At 43.0% G+C, this 18454-nt stretch overlaps 1 protein-coding gene across 1 annotated transcript; it reads right to left on the reverse strand.

Annotated features, from left to right (window-relative positions):
- Window positions 1-4036: 4036 nt before the first annotated feature.
- On the reverse strand, window positions 4037-15236 carry LOC133897315 (nudix hydrolase 20, chloroplastic-like). Its single transcript, XM_062337998.1, has 9 exons — window positions 14835-15236; window positions 14672-14736; window positions 7067-7247; window positions 6293-6373; window positions 5955-6080; window positions 5008-5087; window positions 4789-4904; window positions 4582-4702; window positions 4037-4489 (listed from the first exon to the last, which is right to left on the reverse strand). Exons 1-9 carry the CDS (start codon window positions 15075-15077, stop codon window positions 4420-4422), a joined length of 1083 nt encoding a protein of 360 aa, XP_062193982.1. The 5' UTR covers window positions 15078-15236; the 3' UTR covers window positions 4037-4419.
- Between the last annotated feature and the right edge of the window lie 3218 nt (window positions 15237-18454).

Genomic DNA, 18454 nt, shown 5'->3' on the forward strand with positions numbered 1-18454 from the left:
TATTTTCTGGAATTTTTCTAATAAAGAAAACCTATTTTTGAAATATTCGGATTATCACGAATTATTTTTCTAAAGAAAACTCGAATTTACTATGCAATCACTGACGTCATCGTTGATCGGGCTGCTGACTCAGCTCGGAAGTGCTGATCGGACTCGCCATGTAGGACAAAGACACATATGTGGTCGCACACGTGGCATGATGACTAGGCAAACCTGACAGGGTATACATTAAATCGGAGCCGCACGAATCTAAATGGACGACCGACATGTACTCAAGTTGAAGGGTATCCTAACATCTAATCTCGACCACCTATTCTAGATCGAACGGTGGACAGGGGCCCTACCTTGGCTCCGGCGAAACGATCGACGGCGATGAGCTCAGGACGGCGAAGAGCAGCCGGCGAAGGGCGGAGAAGGCACTGCGACGCTTGGAGGACGGCGGCGAACAGCGGAGGAGCTCGAGCGAGTGATGGCGAACACATTTGAGGACTTGGACGGAGTCGAGGAAGATTGCGGAGACTCGGCGACGATGGGGCTTCAATGGCGAGCTTCGGCGATGAAGGGAGCTCGGCTACAGCGACGAAAATTGACAGCGAGCGGTCGTGGATGTCGAGACATGGATAGTGCACGGTGTCGAAGGCTCGGATGGCTTTGGGGAAGCTTGGAGCGGTACGACGACTGTGAGGTGGCTAGGCAGAGGTTCAGCGACGGTGCAAGAGCTCACGGGTGGAGGAAACTCGACAAGACTTGGGGCTTTGGGCGCGGTATGGTGCAAGGAGGCTTGGCCAAGGGGTGAATCGGAGATTTATAGAGAGAGGAGATGGGATTGAAATGACCGGCGAGCTCTTAACGCAGCAGTGAGGAAATCGGCTCCGTTTCCTTTTCTCTCGTTGTGCAATTGCTCCCGGCTTGATGGCCTCCTTCACTGCGGCGTCGGTTACCAAAGGAATTGTGGCCTCCATCCTTTATTCGCGCGTGTATTCATCGGGATTGAATCGAGCAACTGGTGCGGGAGAAAAGAAAGGGAAAGATTCGGTGGGGAGAGGAAGAAGATGACCAGAGGGACCCACATGGCAAAGAGAGATTAGAGGGAGGGAGAAAACGGGCGTGACAATTGACAAAAATCCACCCTCAATCCCGGGTTAGAGTGTATTAGAAGTCGATAGGGTTGGATGAGAAAAATTGAAGTCCCAGGTGTAGAAAAGAACGAAGCACTCCGGCTATTCCACAGAAGTGGTGGTAAGGAGAATCTTTATTCTGATCCCCACGTTGGAGAACTTACGATGGAACTAGTGGGGGAACAAGGAGGCCGATCATCAGAGTTGATAAATGTCAGCACGGCTAGAGTTGATACATCATATCTGAGGGAACGGTTATCTGTGAGAAATTTAAGTTGAACTGTGATGTCAGTGTGATTGCAGCTGAGAAGCTTAATGAGCTTCCAGAATGTCTCCATAATCAACCCAGTGATATTACAGTGGAGGCATTGCCACCTTCGGTCCAAAGAGGAGCCATGTCGGTCCACAAAGCACAGCTCAATTGATTGAGAGTGTGGATGTATGTCTAGACCTAGGGTTGAAAACGAACAGAAACGGTCGGGAAAACTTCTTAACCATTTTTACTTTCATATTTTCTCAACCGGATGGAAACGAAAACAGAAAAGCCAAAAACGAAAATAAACAAGGGATTGCCGGTTATACGAAAATAAACTAATCCGGATGGAAATATGTCGGTATCGGACGGAAACAGGTAATTAAAATCGGAAAGACTAAACTACAGAACCATAAGTACATGACTTGATATAGATAATGAAAAAAGATATAGATAATATGAAAACTTCATTGCATACCTCATTGCACGATAGAGAGACCTAAAATGGAAAGAAATACTAAAATGGAAGCAAAATGCAATAACATAAATACACAGCTTAGTAAAATGCATCGCTAATAAGGAGCTCTAAAACAGTAATAGCATATCTCATTGCACGATAGAGGGGCCTATACCATATCAAGTACGACAGAGGAATTCCAAGCAAATCATGGATAGTTGCAGGGAAAAACAGCTTTGAATCTGGAAGAGTGCAAGCACAAGACAGGCCAACCATTTAGTGTGTTCCAATGTATAAAAACACACCGGCAATTACAGGTAACATGAAACTCACCTTCCTCCTTGATCTAGCGGACTATGACAGCAATGAAGTACCACGAGAGGCAAAGCACAATTCCTGCAATTTACATTAACACAAACCAAAAGTTCTCATGAGCAATAGATGCTAACCACCTTTGAAATACACCATATAGTCTACCCAAAATGCCAGATTCTACCCTCCAGCTAGATAAGCAAACAACTTATTAGTACAAAATCACTAATACAACAAAACAGCACATCCGCTCATACCAAGCTGGCTAGCGAATGCAAGATACTGCAACTTCTGCACATTAGCCGGTATCTCGCTGAGGTGAATCACTGATAACGCAAGATACATCCTGGTGATGCCGAGGTGAAGAAGATCACGTGCGGGTCGATGCCTACAAGAGCGGCAACGCAAGGGTGGGCAGACTCCACGGCGGTTTCAGACTCCTAGCCACAAAGGTTGGTGCAGAAGTGCAGGTTCCCGTAGCGGGAGAGGTAGAAGGGGAGCATGGCATCGAGGACACGTGGGTCCATAGGCTGTGTCGCCTGTGTTTCCATGTACAGCAGCCGCCCTGAGATGCGCACACCCTTGACCGTGATGGGCTCCTCCACCACCTCGGCCGGGGTGGCGTCTGTGGAGAGCGCGTGGGTGGGGGTAGGGGCAGCAGGCACGGGCAACGCCATTGTGGAGGAAGAGGGGGAGGCAGCGGCGGGAGGACTGGAGGAGCCGAGGAGGAGGGTGGGCGAACTCACGTGTGGGCTGGGCTTTGGTTGTTGGCTTGTAGCCTACAGAAGGGGAAGACGGTATAAAAACCGGAATATCATAGCTAAAAAGGGATTTCGACAAAATGGATGGGACAAGGCATCAACCGTTTTTGGCCCTGTTTCCGGACGTTACCATCCCACTTTTATCCCGTTCCCATGCAAGAACCGAGAAAACAAAAATGATAGGGAAAAAACGAGAAATAGTTACGGGACGGTACGGGATATTCTCATCCACTTTCATCCCTATCTAGACCATCCAAGTTTGAGATCTTTTTTACGCGAATTTGAGTATCTATTTTTTAAAAATAGTTGTGTGCATCATAAACGCCTTGTTAGTGCAGAGACTAAAAATTATACTTTCATTATTAAAAAATGCCTGTCCACAGAACAGCAGCCTTCCAGAGACGTCTTTTTACAAGAGGCCATGCGGGGTGTTAAGAATGATCCAGATCCAGTGGGAGTTATTGGAATTTGTGGGCTAGGTAGGGTCTAGCTGGTTGCAGAGATGATTAAAACTTCCTGAGTAGAACAATAGCAACCCATTCTTTTATCTAGCCAATGCCTCATATAATGGCAAAAGTGCCTATCAACCTCATTCAAAGTTAGACTACCTTGAAATGAGTTTACATGTTCAATGCACACACCATACTTTGGAAGTAAGTCAAAATCTATCTGACCAATAACAAATTACAATATTACATCAATGAGTGCAAATAAAAGAATGGAGCCTGATCCTAAAACGGCAAAAGGCATGCCCTCGACACAGTGCAGCAACATCTGTGCAAAGCGAATTCTTGCGGCAGCGTGTTCTTTACTACATTCTCGTCAAGTTGCAGAGCCATTTCAAGGAAAATGTAGATACTAGCCACCACCTATTCATCAGAATATATGAAATTGGAACCCTCATGATAGAGCTTCATGCATCCAGCATCAACTGATGCATCCAACCATCAACTTACGCCCAAAATAATGTATCCCCACATGGTACCCATCTATCATGAGTAGCGCAGCATATCTACTCCATAGTAACACCATGCTCCAGATTCAAAGAGTTTTCTCGTAAGGGAGGAACCAAATCGGTATAAGAAAGTGGTCAATGAATCAATTCTAGGTACGAGTGAACAGAGCAGAGAAGCTATAGCTATTAACATTTTAATGAATTTCGAATTATTGTGGACTGATATCACGAGCATATAGTGACCTACACCATGAACAAGTTTTACAAAGCACCGTCTACACATAGATACTGGCATTGCAGAAAAAACATTGGGACAAATTGTCAAATTGAATAACATGAGTTCTTATTCTGCCGCCCCCTTTCTTCCTTTGTTTTCCCCTAACCTAAAGAAAATCCATTGCTACCCCTAATCAATGGAAGAGAATGCTCTGCTTATACTGAAAGTTGACAATGGGGTCCCATGACTAATTTTTATTATGATCAGCAATCTTTCAGGCCTACTCCATGATTTTGTGATTCATAATCACGGGCTGGCTGTCTGAAATCTGAAAAGCAAAATGGAGCTAAGAACAATCACCACTCCTCAAGCTTTGTAGCAGATTTAGGTAGCCACGAGAATCTGGGTTTATATACCTGAAGCCAAGGTTACAATGTCAGCATCTAGGAATGCTTTTTCCCTGAAATTGCAGTGCACAGAACACAAGAATGTAATATGCATATAGTACCCATGACGGAAGAGGAAGTCAATGATCACAAGGTTGCAATTTGGTTTGAAAAATTCTGTCCTCCGGATAATAGTTGCAGCGTGAGGTACAGGGATTAGTCTGAAGCTATCAACCTCTCCATCTGCAGCAGATTACAATTTGTATCAATGCAACAGCAGAAAATCAGCATGTTGTCAAGTTTTAGAGCTGTAAGTATTTAGCATGTACCTTCATTGTTAGGAACAAAATCTGCAGGAAGTTTGAGATCATAGCAGAAGAGAACATCCCTTTTGTATCTAAAGCCTTCAATATCCATGTAAGAAATTGCTCCAACAGAAGTAGCACTAGTAAAGTATGATAATTATTTCTTAGATATCTCACACAGAAATATAACAAAGAATCACAAATGGAAACAGCAACTTCTAAGACAACAGTTTGGCATGTTACTTGGTTGATATGGATCTTGGAATTCCAGCTTCCTCTTCACATTCCTTGATGATATTCTCTTTGCAGGAGATTCCATATGGCTACAGATTTCCAAGTGGAGTCAACATAAGCTAACAGATACTCAGTTCTACATGAGAGAAACAGGGGGAGCCGCGGGGGGGGGGGGGGGGGAGCCATAGTTTTTTTACTCCAGCTTACAGCTTATTTCATTAAAGATATGTTAAGCCCATCAGCAAAAATCAACCTATAATCCATACCCTACCTCTCCATGTGGCCTAACTTTAAGAATTCACATCCTGGTTGTTACCACCTACGCTTTATACCCAGAAGCCAGCTAAAACTTAACCTTTAACATCCATGAGATATGTTCTTTTTGGATTGCCTAGCACAATGAAGAGTTTAATACCATGTAGGGAAAAAAACCAGTAAGACTGGTTGTCTTCTTTCCTCTAAAATCTGTATATTAAGACCTTGTGATAGACCAAACAGGTACTTCAGTCCAAAAATCCTATTCTGATGTAGCTGTGACGATCTACAGGGAAGATCAGCTATCATTTTTAGAATGTCCAGAAGTGACGGAAAATTGCCAAAACGAGTAGCAACTGTGAGCCAATTGGAACGAAACGAACTAGGTGTGTACAAATAAATATTTGTTTTACAATACATGTGGCGTACATACGCCCATACACATTAACAAAGTAGAGAATACTCCCCTTGAGTGACTAGCAGCATTTAGATCTATAAGTAATGCAAAAATATGTGAATGATGTGTGTTTATTAATTTGTGGTTGAACATTCTCAAATAAGAGTTTCAAGATGCCATCATCTGGTTTATATAGAACACAGTGTTGAAAACAATTTAGAATTTCTGTCACCCATCTTTAGCAGAAACTATTTTTTTGTTAATAAGGTAAAAAAAAATTGAAGAGAAGAATGGAAATGCACACCAGCCCACCAGCAACAAGATGATCAAGCATTCCCGGATATGTTTGCTTCATATCACTTCTCTTGGCAATCCAAAGAAATTTCTGACCATCCTTCTCAACATGCCCGTTCATATGAACTCCATAAGCCTGTGATAGATATAATTTCATTGACAAATGACAAGGATCTAACAGTTACAGATAGGGGTGAACTGGTAACTGATACAGAGATTAAAAATAATGCGACTAAATTCAGTGCACAGAAGACGAGATTTGCTGTGGGATAGCACCATTAAAGATGTACAATACTTGACAAACATATATTAAAATGGGATGAAATACAAGTATAGCATACTGCATACCTTTATGCCAAAGTAGGGAGCAGCAGCACGTTCCAGAGAGAAGTACACAGGCATGCCATAAGATGATGTTACTGGGTACAGCTGTTAGATTGCAAAATATTATCAGAACAATAAACTAAAGATAACATATAAAACTAAGATTGAATTTTAATGTATAAATAGAGTATCCGTAAGAAATTTCCTGGAAGTAAAAGCACCAGTAAAACAGATACAGAGCTCCAAAGATATGACAAGTAAAACAACAATAAGTTTTCCTGAAGAAATTTAACAAGGGGGCATTTGCTTTGCAAAAAATGTCAGCTTGTGGTGCAGTGCCGATGAAGAAGGAATGAGGCATAGACAACTATAGATCAATCCACAAATTATTATCGTCTACGAACAAGTCTTTTTAACCTCAGGTAGAAAAAGCATGAACAAGTTCAAAAGTATTGTCGCTACAAAGCTGACTAACTCATAACAAAGTGTTCCCAAACCATTAGGTTTAGATGACTATTAATATTTTCAGTTTCAATGTGTTTGTTCATACTGATGCACTTGTTACCTGCAGCGAAACTGACAAGGATGAATGAAAAAGTAACTAATTCCAAAAGTCAGCAGGCTGTTTTCATCTCATGATTCATAACCATTACAGAAGTACAGTACCTATAGCTTATCTCTCTGTTCATATGCTCTTATGATGTTGTCAAAAAAATTGACAAATCAACAAATGGACCAGAATTTAAAGGCATCATAGTCATAAAACAGTTGAATAATTCATATATCCATCCCAAGTACCTCATTTCGAATACCTGGAATCATTTCTCCAAGGCTTTTTACGACATATCCAATAGCATGTGTTCTGTCTTCTGGTGTCCTTAGCGTTGAGTGGAGAGTCACATGTTCCAAAGTGTTGCTGCCATTGTCGCCCGAGACAATGGTAAAAACATCATGGAAGTCTCTGAGATGTTCGGTAAATCTGAAATTGGCATAGCTCAATTAGACACTTCATAGGATGAATCTTGCCCTGCAAATGTGCATTTAATCATGAGTAATGTAATTTTGATCACCAGTTCAGTATCCTTACAAAACGCCCCTTTGTTTATCTGAACTCTGAATACCAATAAGTAAAACCTAGCCCCCCTACATCTGAATAAACATTTTTTGTATCGGTATAAACATTTGCTGTACTTGTGCAACATCTGCTCATCCTATCATGCCTAGTCCTTTATGACTATGTTTGGAGATTGTTTATTTAGCTTGCGTGCCACTGAACGATCAGAAAGAAACTGGTGTACTTTAATTATTTTTGGGAAAAATAGCTCGCATGTGTTATGTGCTAGAATTACTGTTCACCAACGCCATTGTAGCATTTCGTTAGAGATAAGGTTAGGGATCATATTAGATTGGTTAAAGATAAGATCTATTAGTTAGTCTTAGAGGTAAGATTTGTTAGTTTAGATTGTTAGGGTCAGCTCCTATATAAAGGAGAGCGCAGCACCCATTGTAATCAAGCAAAAATAATAGATTTAGTTCCTAGTCCCATTCTCTAGTCTCCCCCAATATGTTGTCTTCCTAATATATGATCTAATCCCTCCCCTGGCAGTCGACGCCGCCCGATTATCCTCCCGGCGGATGTTTACCCTAACAGCATGCCACTGAACAATCAGAAAGAAACTGGTGCACTTCAATACACCAGAATATCACTCTGTTCCTTTTTTTTACCACTACCATCAAGTTTAGCCCCACTGACCTTAACTCTGACAATTCGCCCCTACCCTTCTCTCTCAACCTGACCTTTCTTCCTCAGTTGGACTTGAGCTCAAGCGCACAAAACCATAGCTCCAATCCCTGTGCCGCCTATAAGGATCTCCACGGTGCTACCCTCTCTCCACCTGCACCGTTCACCCCCATCCTCTCATCCATGGCTCAACTGGTCCCTGCCCTCCTGCCTACACCTTGTACTGCACACATGGAGGTGGCAGCCATGGCAGCCTGAAGAATACAGGGGTAAGGCAACAACCAGAACTCCAGAAGATATCGGCTCCATTCTTGAAGAAGGCTGTTGCAAGACATATGCATGCTTGCATTTGACATCTGACCCAAGCTTCACCGATTCTATTGTTAGCGAGCCCAATTGGCAAGTAATCTAGCCTTCGTTATCTTGTTATGTAATGCAAGTAACAGTAGTAATAGATTGGGTAATGTTTTATTCTGTACAGGTATAGAAGGCACCAATAGATGAACTAGGAGCCTTTTGTTGCTTGTTTCCTCATGTAATGCGTTATGCAATGAAGTGATGCCTGTAGTTGATTGTTTTCTCATGAAATGGAGTCGATTGGAGAGGGCATAAAGCAGTTGAGATTGGCAGCAATTTTTCCCCAACGACCAATGTAATAGCATTACGGCTGGGAACAGGGGATGAGGAGTAGAGAAATAGAGATGAGATAATAGATTGTATTGATATTGCTTGCCTCATACAGACTGTCACCCCTCTCTATATATATGGAGATAATCCTAATCATAGAAGGTTACAACTCCTAGTCCTAAACTGACTCCAACATATCTATCTATAACAAACCAAATCCAATACTTCTATCTATAACAAACCGACTCCAAAACTAACTCTATCTCTGACCAAACTTAACTAATCCGAATTGATTTAATTCCTTTTGAGACGTCTCCTTGATAAGTAATTCCGTACATAGCATCTCTCCCTTGCTCCGGAAACAGCTCGTCCTCGAGCTGAAAATTAGGAAATTGTTGACAAAATTTGTCCACTTTCTCCCAAGTGGCATCTTCTGGTGATTGGCCTTCCCAATGACCTCTAGCTTTGCGGCTGCTGATGACTTGAGCAGGAGTAGGTAGAACTTGGCCATCAAGAACTACTAGCACTGGAGAAACAACTTCTGGAGGTGAACCATGGAATTTCGTTAAGAGACCAACATGAAATACGTCATAAAGACGGGAAGAAGAGGGCAATTGAAGGCGATAAGCATCGTCCCCAATTCTTTCCGTGATCTTGAAAGGTCCATAAAACCTTTGAGATAACTTGCTACAAAAGTGGCCAGGAATTGAATTAGCCAGTCTGTGCAAAAGTTCAAGCTAAACCCAATCTCCTACGGCATATGAGACCTCTCGGTGCTTGGAATCATAGTAACGTTTGCCATAATCCTGAGCTTGAAGAAGGTGTTGGCGAACTTCTTGAAGAAAAATATCACGATCCAGCAAGGCTTGGTGAGCCTTGGACTGCCCTGAATCATAAGAGCGAAGAGAAGGTGGCTCACGTCCATATACCAACCGAAAAAGAGAATCACGCAGTCCAAAATGATAGGCCGTATTATAGCAATATTCTACCCATGGCAACTACCGAAGCCATTGACGAGGACGATAGCCGGTAAAGCAACAAAGATAAATAATGATTGTTTTGTCAGTGGCTTCAGATTGCCCATCACTCTAGGGATGAAAAGTCGAACTCATCTGTAATTTAACACCAGCAGCAGTACAAAGCTCTTTCCAGAAAATACTTGTGAAAACTGGGTCACAATCACTCACAATAGAAGATGGAATACCATGTAGCCGAACGATCTCATCAAAGAATGCCTTAGCCACTGAGTTTGCAGAGTCCAAGGGAATAAAGTGAGCATATTATAAAAAGCAATCAATAACCGTGAGAATAACCGATTTACCATGTATACAGGGCAATCCTTCAACAAAATCCATAGCAATATCAGACCAAATCCGATCAAGAACAATGAGAGGTTGCAATAACCCAGCTGGCTGCAAATGTTCTGTCTTGTTGCGTTGACAAGTGACACAATTACGAACAAAAGATTTGACCAATTGAGAAGCCTTAACAAGATGAAAATCAGCACGCAGTCTATGAAGAGTACGTTGAACACCTTCATGACTTGTGGTGTGAGCCATCTCCAAGATTGTAAATATCAGTGAGAATCAGCTAGAACAAAAATATGTTGTTTAAAAAACACCATGCCATCATGAATTGACCAATCAGCAGACTTGGCACCCGAAATAATGTCAGATTTCAGTTGAGACAAAGAGCTATCCTGATCCATTGTTGAACGCAATTCATCAAAGAGAACTAGCTGTGGTGAAGAACAGGCAAATACTAAAGCTTCTTCCTGACTGGCACGTCGCGACAAGGCATCTGCTACCACATTAGAATGCCCTGGTTTGAATTCCACTAAGAAATCAAAACCCATCAGCTTGCTGACCAAGCGATGTTGAGGAATTGTATCCAAACACTGGTCCAAGAGAAATTTCAGACTGCAATGATCAGTGCAAACAATAAATGAATGACCCCATAAATATAGACGCCAAAATCGAATGGCTTGAACCATGGTGATGAGTTCCCGCTCATAGGTTGCAAGCCCACTGTGTCGCAGCGCTGAAGGATGACTATAAAAAGCCACCGCACCACAGCCTTGATGCAGCACTGCTCCTAATCCCATCCCTGAAGTGTCACACTCAAAAATAAAGGGCTTGGAGAAATCCGGCAACTGAAGAACAGGAGCAGTGGAAAGGGTTGTTTTGAGAGCAATAAAAGCCTGAGTTGCCTCGTCGAACCAATGAAAAGCCTCTTTTTTAAGAGTTTGGTAAGAGGAGCCGCCAAAGTCCCATAATTCTTGATGAACTTCCGATAATAACCAGTTAACCCTAAAAAACCACGAACTGCTCTAACAGATTTAGGGATGGGCCAATCCACTACTGCAGAAACTTTCTGTTGATCCATTGCAACACCCTCAACACTAATGATGTGACCAAGGTAATCCACTGAAGGAACACCAAAGAAAAACTTGGATTGTTTCAAAAACAATTGGTGCTGTCTAAGTGTTTCAAAAATGAGCCAGACATGATGAAGATGCTCGGACCAAGATGCATTATATATCAAGATGTCATCAAAGAAAACAAGGACAAATTTACGAAGAAAAAGGGCCAACACCTCATTCATGAGCGATTGAAAAGTTGAGGGCGCATTGGTTAATCTAAATGGCATCACCAAAAATTCAAAGACCCTAATGAGTCCGGAAGGCAGTTTTGTGAATGTCATCATGATGCATGAGGACCTGGTCATAACCCGAACGCAGATCGAGTTTTGTAAAAAATTTGGCGCCACGAAGTTCATCCAATAATTCTTCTACCACCAGAATGGGAAATTTGTCTTTAATTGTAGCAACATTGAGAGCTCAATAATCAATACAAAAGCGCCAAGTACCATCACACTTGCGGACCAATAAGACCGGTGAAGAGAAAGCTGAGGTGCTACGGCGAATAAGGCCCTGTTCCAGCATGGCTGCGCACTGTTTCTCAATTTCATCCTTTTGCAACTAAGGGTAACAATAGGGCCAAACAACCACAGCATTGATCCCGGCCTTGAGATGAATCCGGTCATTGTGACGTATGGTGGGCAGAAGACATATTGGCTCAGCAAATGAAGCTTCATATTCTCCTAATAAAAAAACCCAAATCTACATCATTGGTCTCAATAGCATGGAGAGCGGTCTCTCTAGGCTGAACACCCTTCCACGCCACGTGGTGCCCATGTAGGTTAAAGGACATGGTAAGAGCAAAAAAATCCCAAAGAATCGGCCCTAAAGTGCGCAACCATTGAGTTCCCAGAATAATATCAAAGCCGTCGAGCCAAATGGAATAACAATCTATGTGGAGAGAGTTTGATCCACAAAAATCGAAAGATCACGACAGAGGCCAGTGCAAGAAAGGCGATCTCCATTAGCCACAGTAACCCTCAGATCAGTACGGACTGGTTCAGCCATAACGGTGAGTTGTCCCAACACATCAGCATTGATAAAATTATGGGTTGAACCTGTATCAATAAGTGCAAGCAAAAGGAGATCATCCACCCGAACTTGGAGATGCATAGTACGTCCTGTGTTGTGACCAGAGATAGCATGTAAGGAGATGAGAGGCTCTGAATAGTCAACATGCTCCGGACTTGCATCAAGGACATCACTGTCGGAGTCATCATATTCGATATAAAAAAGTTGTGCACAACGGTGGCCTCAAACATTCGTCATAGTTGAAGCACAATCCTTGTTGTCGACGTTCTACCATCTCAACCGGAGTCGGTCGTCGAACAGGGCAGCCTATGCCAGATGCTATAGAAGTTGAGCCACCCCCAACAGTTGTAGATGAGCTTGTAGGAACAGAAGGATTTCCTCGATATGGCCGGCTCCCTGAACTTGCACGGTGTGAATTGAGATGTTGTGCCTTGAGCTCATAAGCACGGGCTAAGCTCATTGCCTCCTCCAAGTCATCCAGATGTTGTAATTCAACATCAATGCGAAGATCCGCACGAAGGCCTGAAGTAAACATTTGGTGATGTTGTGTTTCAGTTAAAGGATCTGCACGACATAGTAACGGCAAAAATTTGCCTTGATAATCCTCCACTGAAGATGTTTGAACCAGCCGCTTTAATTCACCCAAAGGATTGTATCGAATTGGAGGACCAAAACGAAGATGGCACATCTTCTTTAAGTCTGTCCAGGATGGCATGCCCCTATTGCGTTCAACATGAAATACCATTGTTGGGCGACTCCAATCATATGAAAACTTGTCAACCAAGTTTTATCGACCTCATAAGTGTGTTGTCCGCAAAAAAATTGATCACATCTATTTAACCACGGTAATGGGTCCTCTTTACCATAATATGTTGGAAATTCCAACTTATAATAACGAGGAACCCCTCCTTTGGAATTGCTATGCCCAGAAAATTTTTTATCTCTGGACCTATCTCCTTCAGCAACCGTAGAAAACTGAGGGATGGACCCTGTTGGGGCTACCAACAGACCCTTGCCACCAAGCTGCGGTGGTGTAGAGCTAGCAGGAGAAGCTTCAATAAGTTGTCTGCCATCTTTGCTCTTCTCCAAAGAAGTCACACGAGCCTCCAAGGAACTAATGGACACATTGATCTGGGTGAATTCAGATGCCAATTTGGCTAAAAATTCTTGCATGTGTTGATCCTGCTTCTTGTCCTGCGCCTCCAGCAACTCATTGATTGCTTCTTTGTCCATGCGTGAAGAGGATCAACAAAGTCTCTGATACCAGATGTAATAGCCTTACGGCTAGGAATAGGGGATGAGGAGTAGAGAAATAGAGATGAGACAATAGATTGTATTGATATTGCTTGCCTCATACAGACTGCCACTCCCTCTCTATATATAGGGGGATAATCCTAACCATAGAAGGTTACAACTCCTAGTCCTAAACTGACTCCAACATATCTATCTATAATAAACCGAATCCAATACATCTATCTATAACAAACCGACTCCAAAACTAACTCTATCTCTGACCAAACTTAACTAATCAGAATTGATTTAATTCCTTTTGAGACGTCTCCTTTGATAAGTAATTCTGCACATAACAACCAATAGATGAACTAGGAAGCTTGTGCCACCTGGCGACGAACGGCCACTGCTTAGACTCAATCTACTGCTCCGACCTAACCTGGCTGATGATGTGGCTAAGCTAAACCATACTGGGGTGTATTTACATGTTTGGTTCTGGACTTCTGGCAAAACAAAAGGAAAAAAAATGGCAACGGCAATGGATGCAATGGCAAAAACAGAGTAATGTCCCATTGGTATTACAGTTCACCAGTTTCTTTCAGTGGTAACGGTACGTAACTGAAGTTGTGGCCTCTCAGTGGCACATAGCTAATCTTTCCTTTATTTTATTGGAGAAATAAAATGCAAAAGGCTGAGGGGTAAAATTAGATCCTGGAACTTCTTTTTATATACAAGGTATTCCAAGCCAATGTTCAGGAACGCCAAGGAAATTTCTAGTATCCTGTCTTCATACAGCATTTTAAGTCTTCAACATCTGTATAGCAAGAAATCTCAAAAAGTGATTAAAAAAAATAGAGTTACACACATTCATTCTGTGAACAAAAAATAAATTGATGCACAAGATTAGTTGACTATTGTCTGCAATCAAACTGAAAGAAATTCAGATAGTACAAAGAGAAATTTGGCAATTTGAACTTCAAATGCAATCGATGTTCCTGAAAAGACCGTATAAGGTAAAAGAATAGCACATAAGATTTTGGCCAGGATTATCTTAGTGCATTCAGTTCAAACAAAAAACAGATTATGCCTTGTTTCACTTCTCTTCCTGTTTTTCACCAAAATTTGGTTGGTTCGTCACAGACTACACACTGGAGTTCTCCAGTACGCAGTACCACACAGTTCTATTGCCCCTATATGCTCAATTATATGCTCCAACGTGGCGACATGGAATTGAATGAATCATAAGTTCTTCACATACATCACATAACTTGGGACGAAACAACAAAATGGACATACAAGTTTTTGCCCGAAAGGATATGGATATATAAGTATTCAAAATAGAAATTACACTCACCGCCTGTGGATGTATCCCACGACTTGATCCTCCACCAAGAACTCCACGAATTCCCCCTTCTTGTCCTGCAAAATCCCATACACAAATCCGCACGCCCACATATGAGGTTTTCGCACACATTCGCATACACTTGCGCGCACGTGAGAACGCGAGAGAAACTCACTATTCCGCGGTTGCAGGTATCCACCTTCCTGAAGTACCCGGAGAGGTCGGCCTCGTCGCCGCGCCCGCCGTCCCCGGCGACGCGGAGAGCGTCGGCCCAGCCAAAAGCCGCCGCAGCAGCGGGCGGCGCGGCGGAGGAGGAGAAGGAGGAGGCGGAGAACGGGAGGCGGCGGCGGCGGGTAAGGAGCTGGAGGTGGGCAGGGGAACTCCAGCGAGCGGCGGCGGCGGCGGCGATGGTGGCCATGGTGGATATCGCCGGTGTTTGGTTCGCAGTTCGCTCGCTTTGTTCTACTTGGAGAAATTGCAAAATGACAGACAGGAGAACTTCTGGTGTTCTCTTTAGGGCCTGTCAGAAGGGCACCCGCACGTTTTAACCAACGAACCCTTGAATTCTGGGCTGTTGGTAAAAATTTCATGACTATTTCGTTACAGAACACTACGTATAAACTATAAATTATAAAAATATTTTTACTATAGAATATTGAGTGTTCTATAGCTAAAGCCAAAAACAAGCAGTGCCCTGTAACAAAATTCCCCCAATTCCAAACCTCCCGGGAGTCCACCCATTCATTGTCTCTCTCCCGAGTCCCTTCTTCATCACCGTCCTTCAAATTTCCAATGTCGGCGAGCTCCTCTGTCGCACCCCACCACATTGTCAGATCCTGAAGAACAGAAAAATTCGATTGCAGATTTCAATCACCAGAGCGATCCACAATTTGGGGAAAACTGGAACTAACCCTAACAACTACAAATATGCTAAAAGAATAATTCTAGAAACATCTGCTTTCTTTTCCATTACATGAGAGGGCTTATATATTGCCCAAATCCATGATCATTACATCGTAATCACCATTAGCGCTAATACAAGTTTAGTGTTCATAATAAAGCGGTAAACATACTCAAACAAAGTAATCAAGCGGTAAAAGTAAAATTTGAAGAGGACCGCCCAATATTGGATCGACAACTCACGTTACTCCTGCCCGGCGCCTGAGTGAAGTCGCTGAAGTGTTGCTTTTACCGCTGGCTTCCTTCTGCCGAAATTGAACTGAACAAGAACTCAGTTTTCAGACTCCCAACAGTTCTCTGAACTTCTGAAACTTGACAATGACTCAAACGAAGTAATCAAGCGGTAAAAGTAAAATTTGTAGCACTCTAAAAGGTCCATAATATTAGATATGAGTTTAAGCAAGCCTCTAAGTCCAAATGCATTTTGCCGGTAGGGTTGCATTTTCAAATATACATGATCTCCCTTTCAAATTGCCTTCCTGCCCTCTTCTTGTCAACATATAATTTCATCCTCTCATGTGCTTGTGCAAGATTATACTTGAGCCTCTTCAGCATTTTCTCTTTCTGAGTGATAGTTACCCTAGCTTCTTCAAATAAGTTACAGGGTAGAGATAGTTCTCCAATTTGAGGAGGGGATTAACCATACAAGGCTTGGAATGGTGTTACGTTCAAGGAGGTATGATATGTGGTATTGTACCACTATTCAGCAGTGAGTAACCATGTATACCACTCTTTAGGTTCAAGAAAAACCATGCTTCTCAGATATGATTCAAGACGCTGATTCACCCTCTCAGTCTGTCCATCTGACTGAGGATGGTAGGTAGTGCTAAAATTCAAAGTGATCTTGAGAGCTTTGAAAATCTCAGAGAACAATTTACTAGTGAACACCCTGTCCCTGACATTCCATGCAACTTGTGGATGTTATCCCTAAACAATTGAACAACTTGTTTGTCACACCCTAAAATTCCTATTTTGGGTTGTGAGCATTTTAAAATAATAAAATAATATTTTTCTGAAATTTGAAAGCTTTTTCAAAACTTTTAGAGTTTAAAAAGAATTTATATTTATAAAATATTAGAATAGGTTAAGGAATTTCAAGATTAGACAAATCTTTGTTCTATTTTTTCCACATTATCCAAAAATCCTCCGCTAATAATTTCATCTCGCATCCTTTTGATCCAACCTAGCGTGCACTATTTTTTCCCCAATGTTTTCTTCTCTAGCCTGTGGCTCCAAACCAGCATCAAGGCATCAACCTTGTATCACGTTGGATTGCTAGCATGACGGCCCACATGTGCGCTAAAGCCAGTCCAAACCAGCTCTCTTACATGTACATGTACCTAATCGTTTACATCCACTTCCAAACGACGTCATCCTTTCGCCTGGTAGCCAAGGCCGGCCAACAAAGCTCGAGTTAGTGCTCAATCAAGACACATTGTCATCCATTTATCCTCTTTCAATTCCTAGCCATTCGGAGTGGAAACCGCCGCTTTAATGATCATAATGGCAATTGAAGCTGGCTGTCAGTTACTCCTCGTCGCCAACCTTGTCTTCTCACTCATATACGGAGTTCAAGATGGTCTCAAATGCAAATCTTGACAATACCAAAGTTATAGGTCTCATCGAGGGCTTTGATTTTCACCTATGGAAGTCCCTATTTGGATAATGAAGCTAGGAGTTATGGCCACCGAAATTAGTATTGCACAGATTGGACAGAATTCAAACAGTTCCTCTTGTGACGTATTTTTGGAAATCAATATGGCATTTTCAGAAGTTCCAATGAATACAAAAGTTGTAGATCTTTTCAAGTACTACAAGATAGAGTTCAGAAACGTCCAATTTGGAGTTATGACAATGAATTTATCATCCTTAACCTGAGCTGGCCGTTTATCCTCCCCAATAAATTCCGAAACCGACGGCCTTAACTCCGACCGGCTATTTTCTCTTCGTGGCCTGACCGTTCCTCTCCCTCCCTGCGCATAGGAAAGGAGTCCTCTATGCTGATGCAAGCTGCATGCCACCAATCCACCATGCCGCCAGGCTGCTGCCATGGTTCACCGTTCTCTCCGCAAGTCGCGTCCAGCCTTGTCGTCGCCAGTTGGCATCCGCGTTCCCGGTGATCCGTCTATATAAAAACCTTGATCTCTCACAAGATGTGCCCCAAATCGTCCCTAACCATGACCCAAAACCCGTTTGGCCAGAGGAGCGAAGACGCCATTGGGATCTACTCTACCATGTCACTGTTGCCATTGTCGTCTCCGCGAATTCTTCGTCACCGATCATCGCAGCAAGGTGAGGACCTGGACCAGTTCCTTCCCCTCCACTTTTCCCCTGTATGGATGCCATTTGTGATCCCTAACCGAAACCCCGAGCCTGGCCAAAGCTCGATCTGCGCCGCCACAACCGTCGTCGTCGCGGATAGCCGTGCGACTGCCAATTAGCATCGGCGTTCCCGGGCCGATCATAGATCAGATAGCCATGCCCTTTGACCAGCACATGCCCCTAGATGTTCCACACACCTTCGCCAACCAGATTGGCAATTAGATCCCTGAAGCGACCGGGGTCATGATCGCCATGCTGCTGCCCCAATCTGGAATTTTGTGCGTGTAGCGTGGGTTCAGATCGCGTTCCCTAGCGACCTAGCACTCCAATCCATGAGTCCTATGGTCAAGATGTGCCTCTGCTAGTCGTGTACATCCTGCCAAATCGGTTTGTCCATAGCTGCAACAGAGCTCCCATTATCTACATCACAATCCTTGTTGCCTAGTGCCCCACACGTCCTACGAATCTAGAACGTCAGATGCGTTCCCCAGCGGACCGTAGCTCCAATCACCG

The sequence above is a fragment of the Phragmites australis genome, chromosome 17, assembly GCF_958298935.1.
Source record: "Phragmites australis chromosome 17, lpPhrAust1.1, whole genome shotgun sequence".
NCBI lineage: Eukaryota > Viridiplantae > Streptophyta > Magnoliopsida > Poales > Poaceae > Phragmites > Phragmites australis.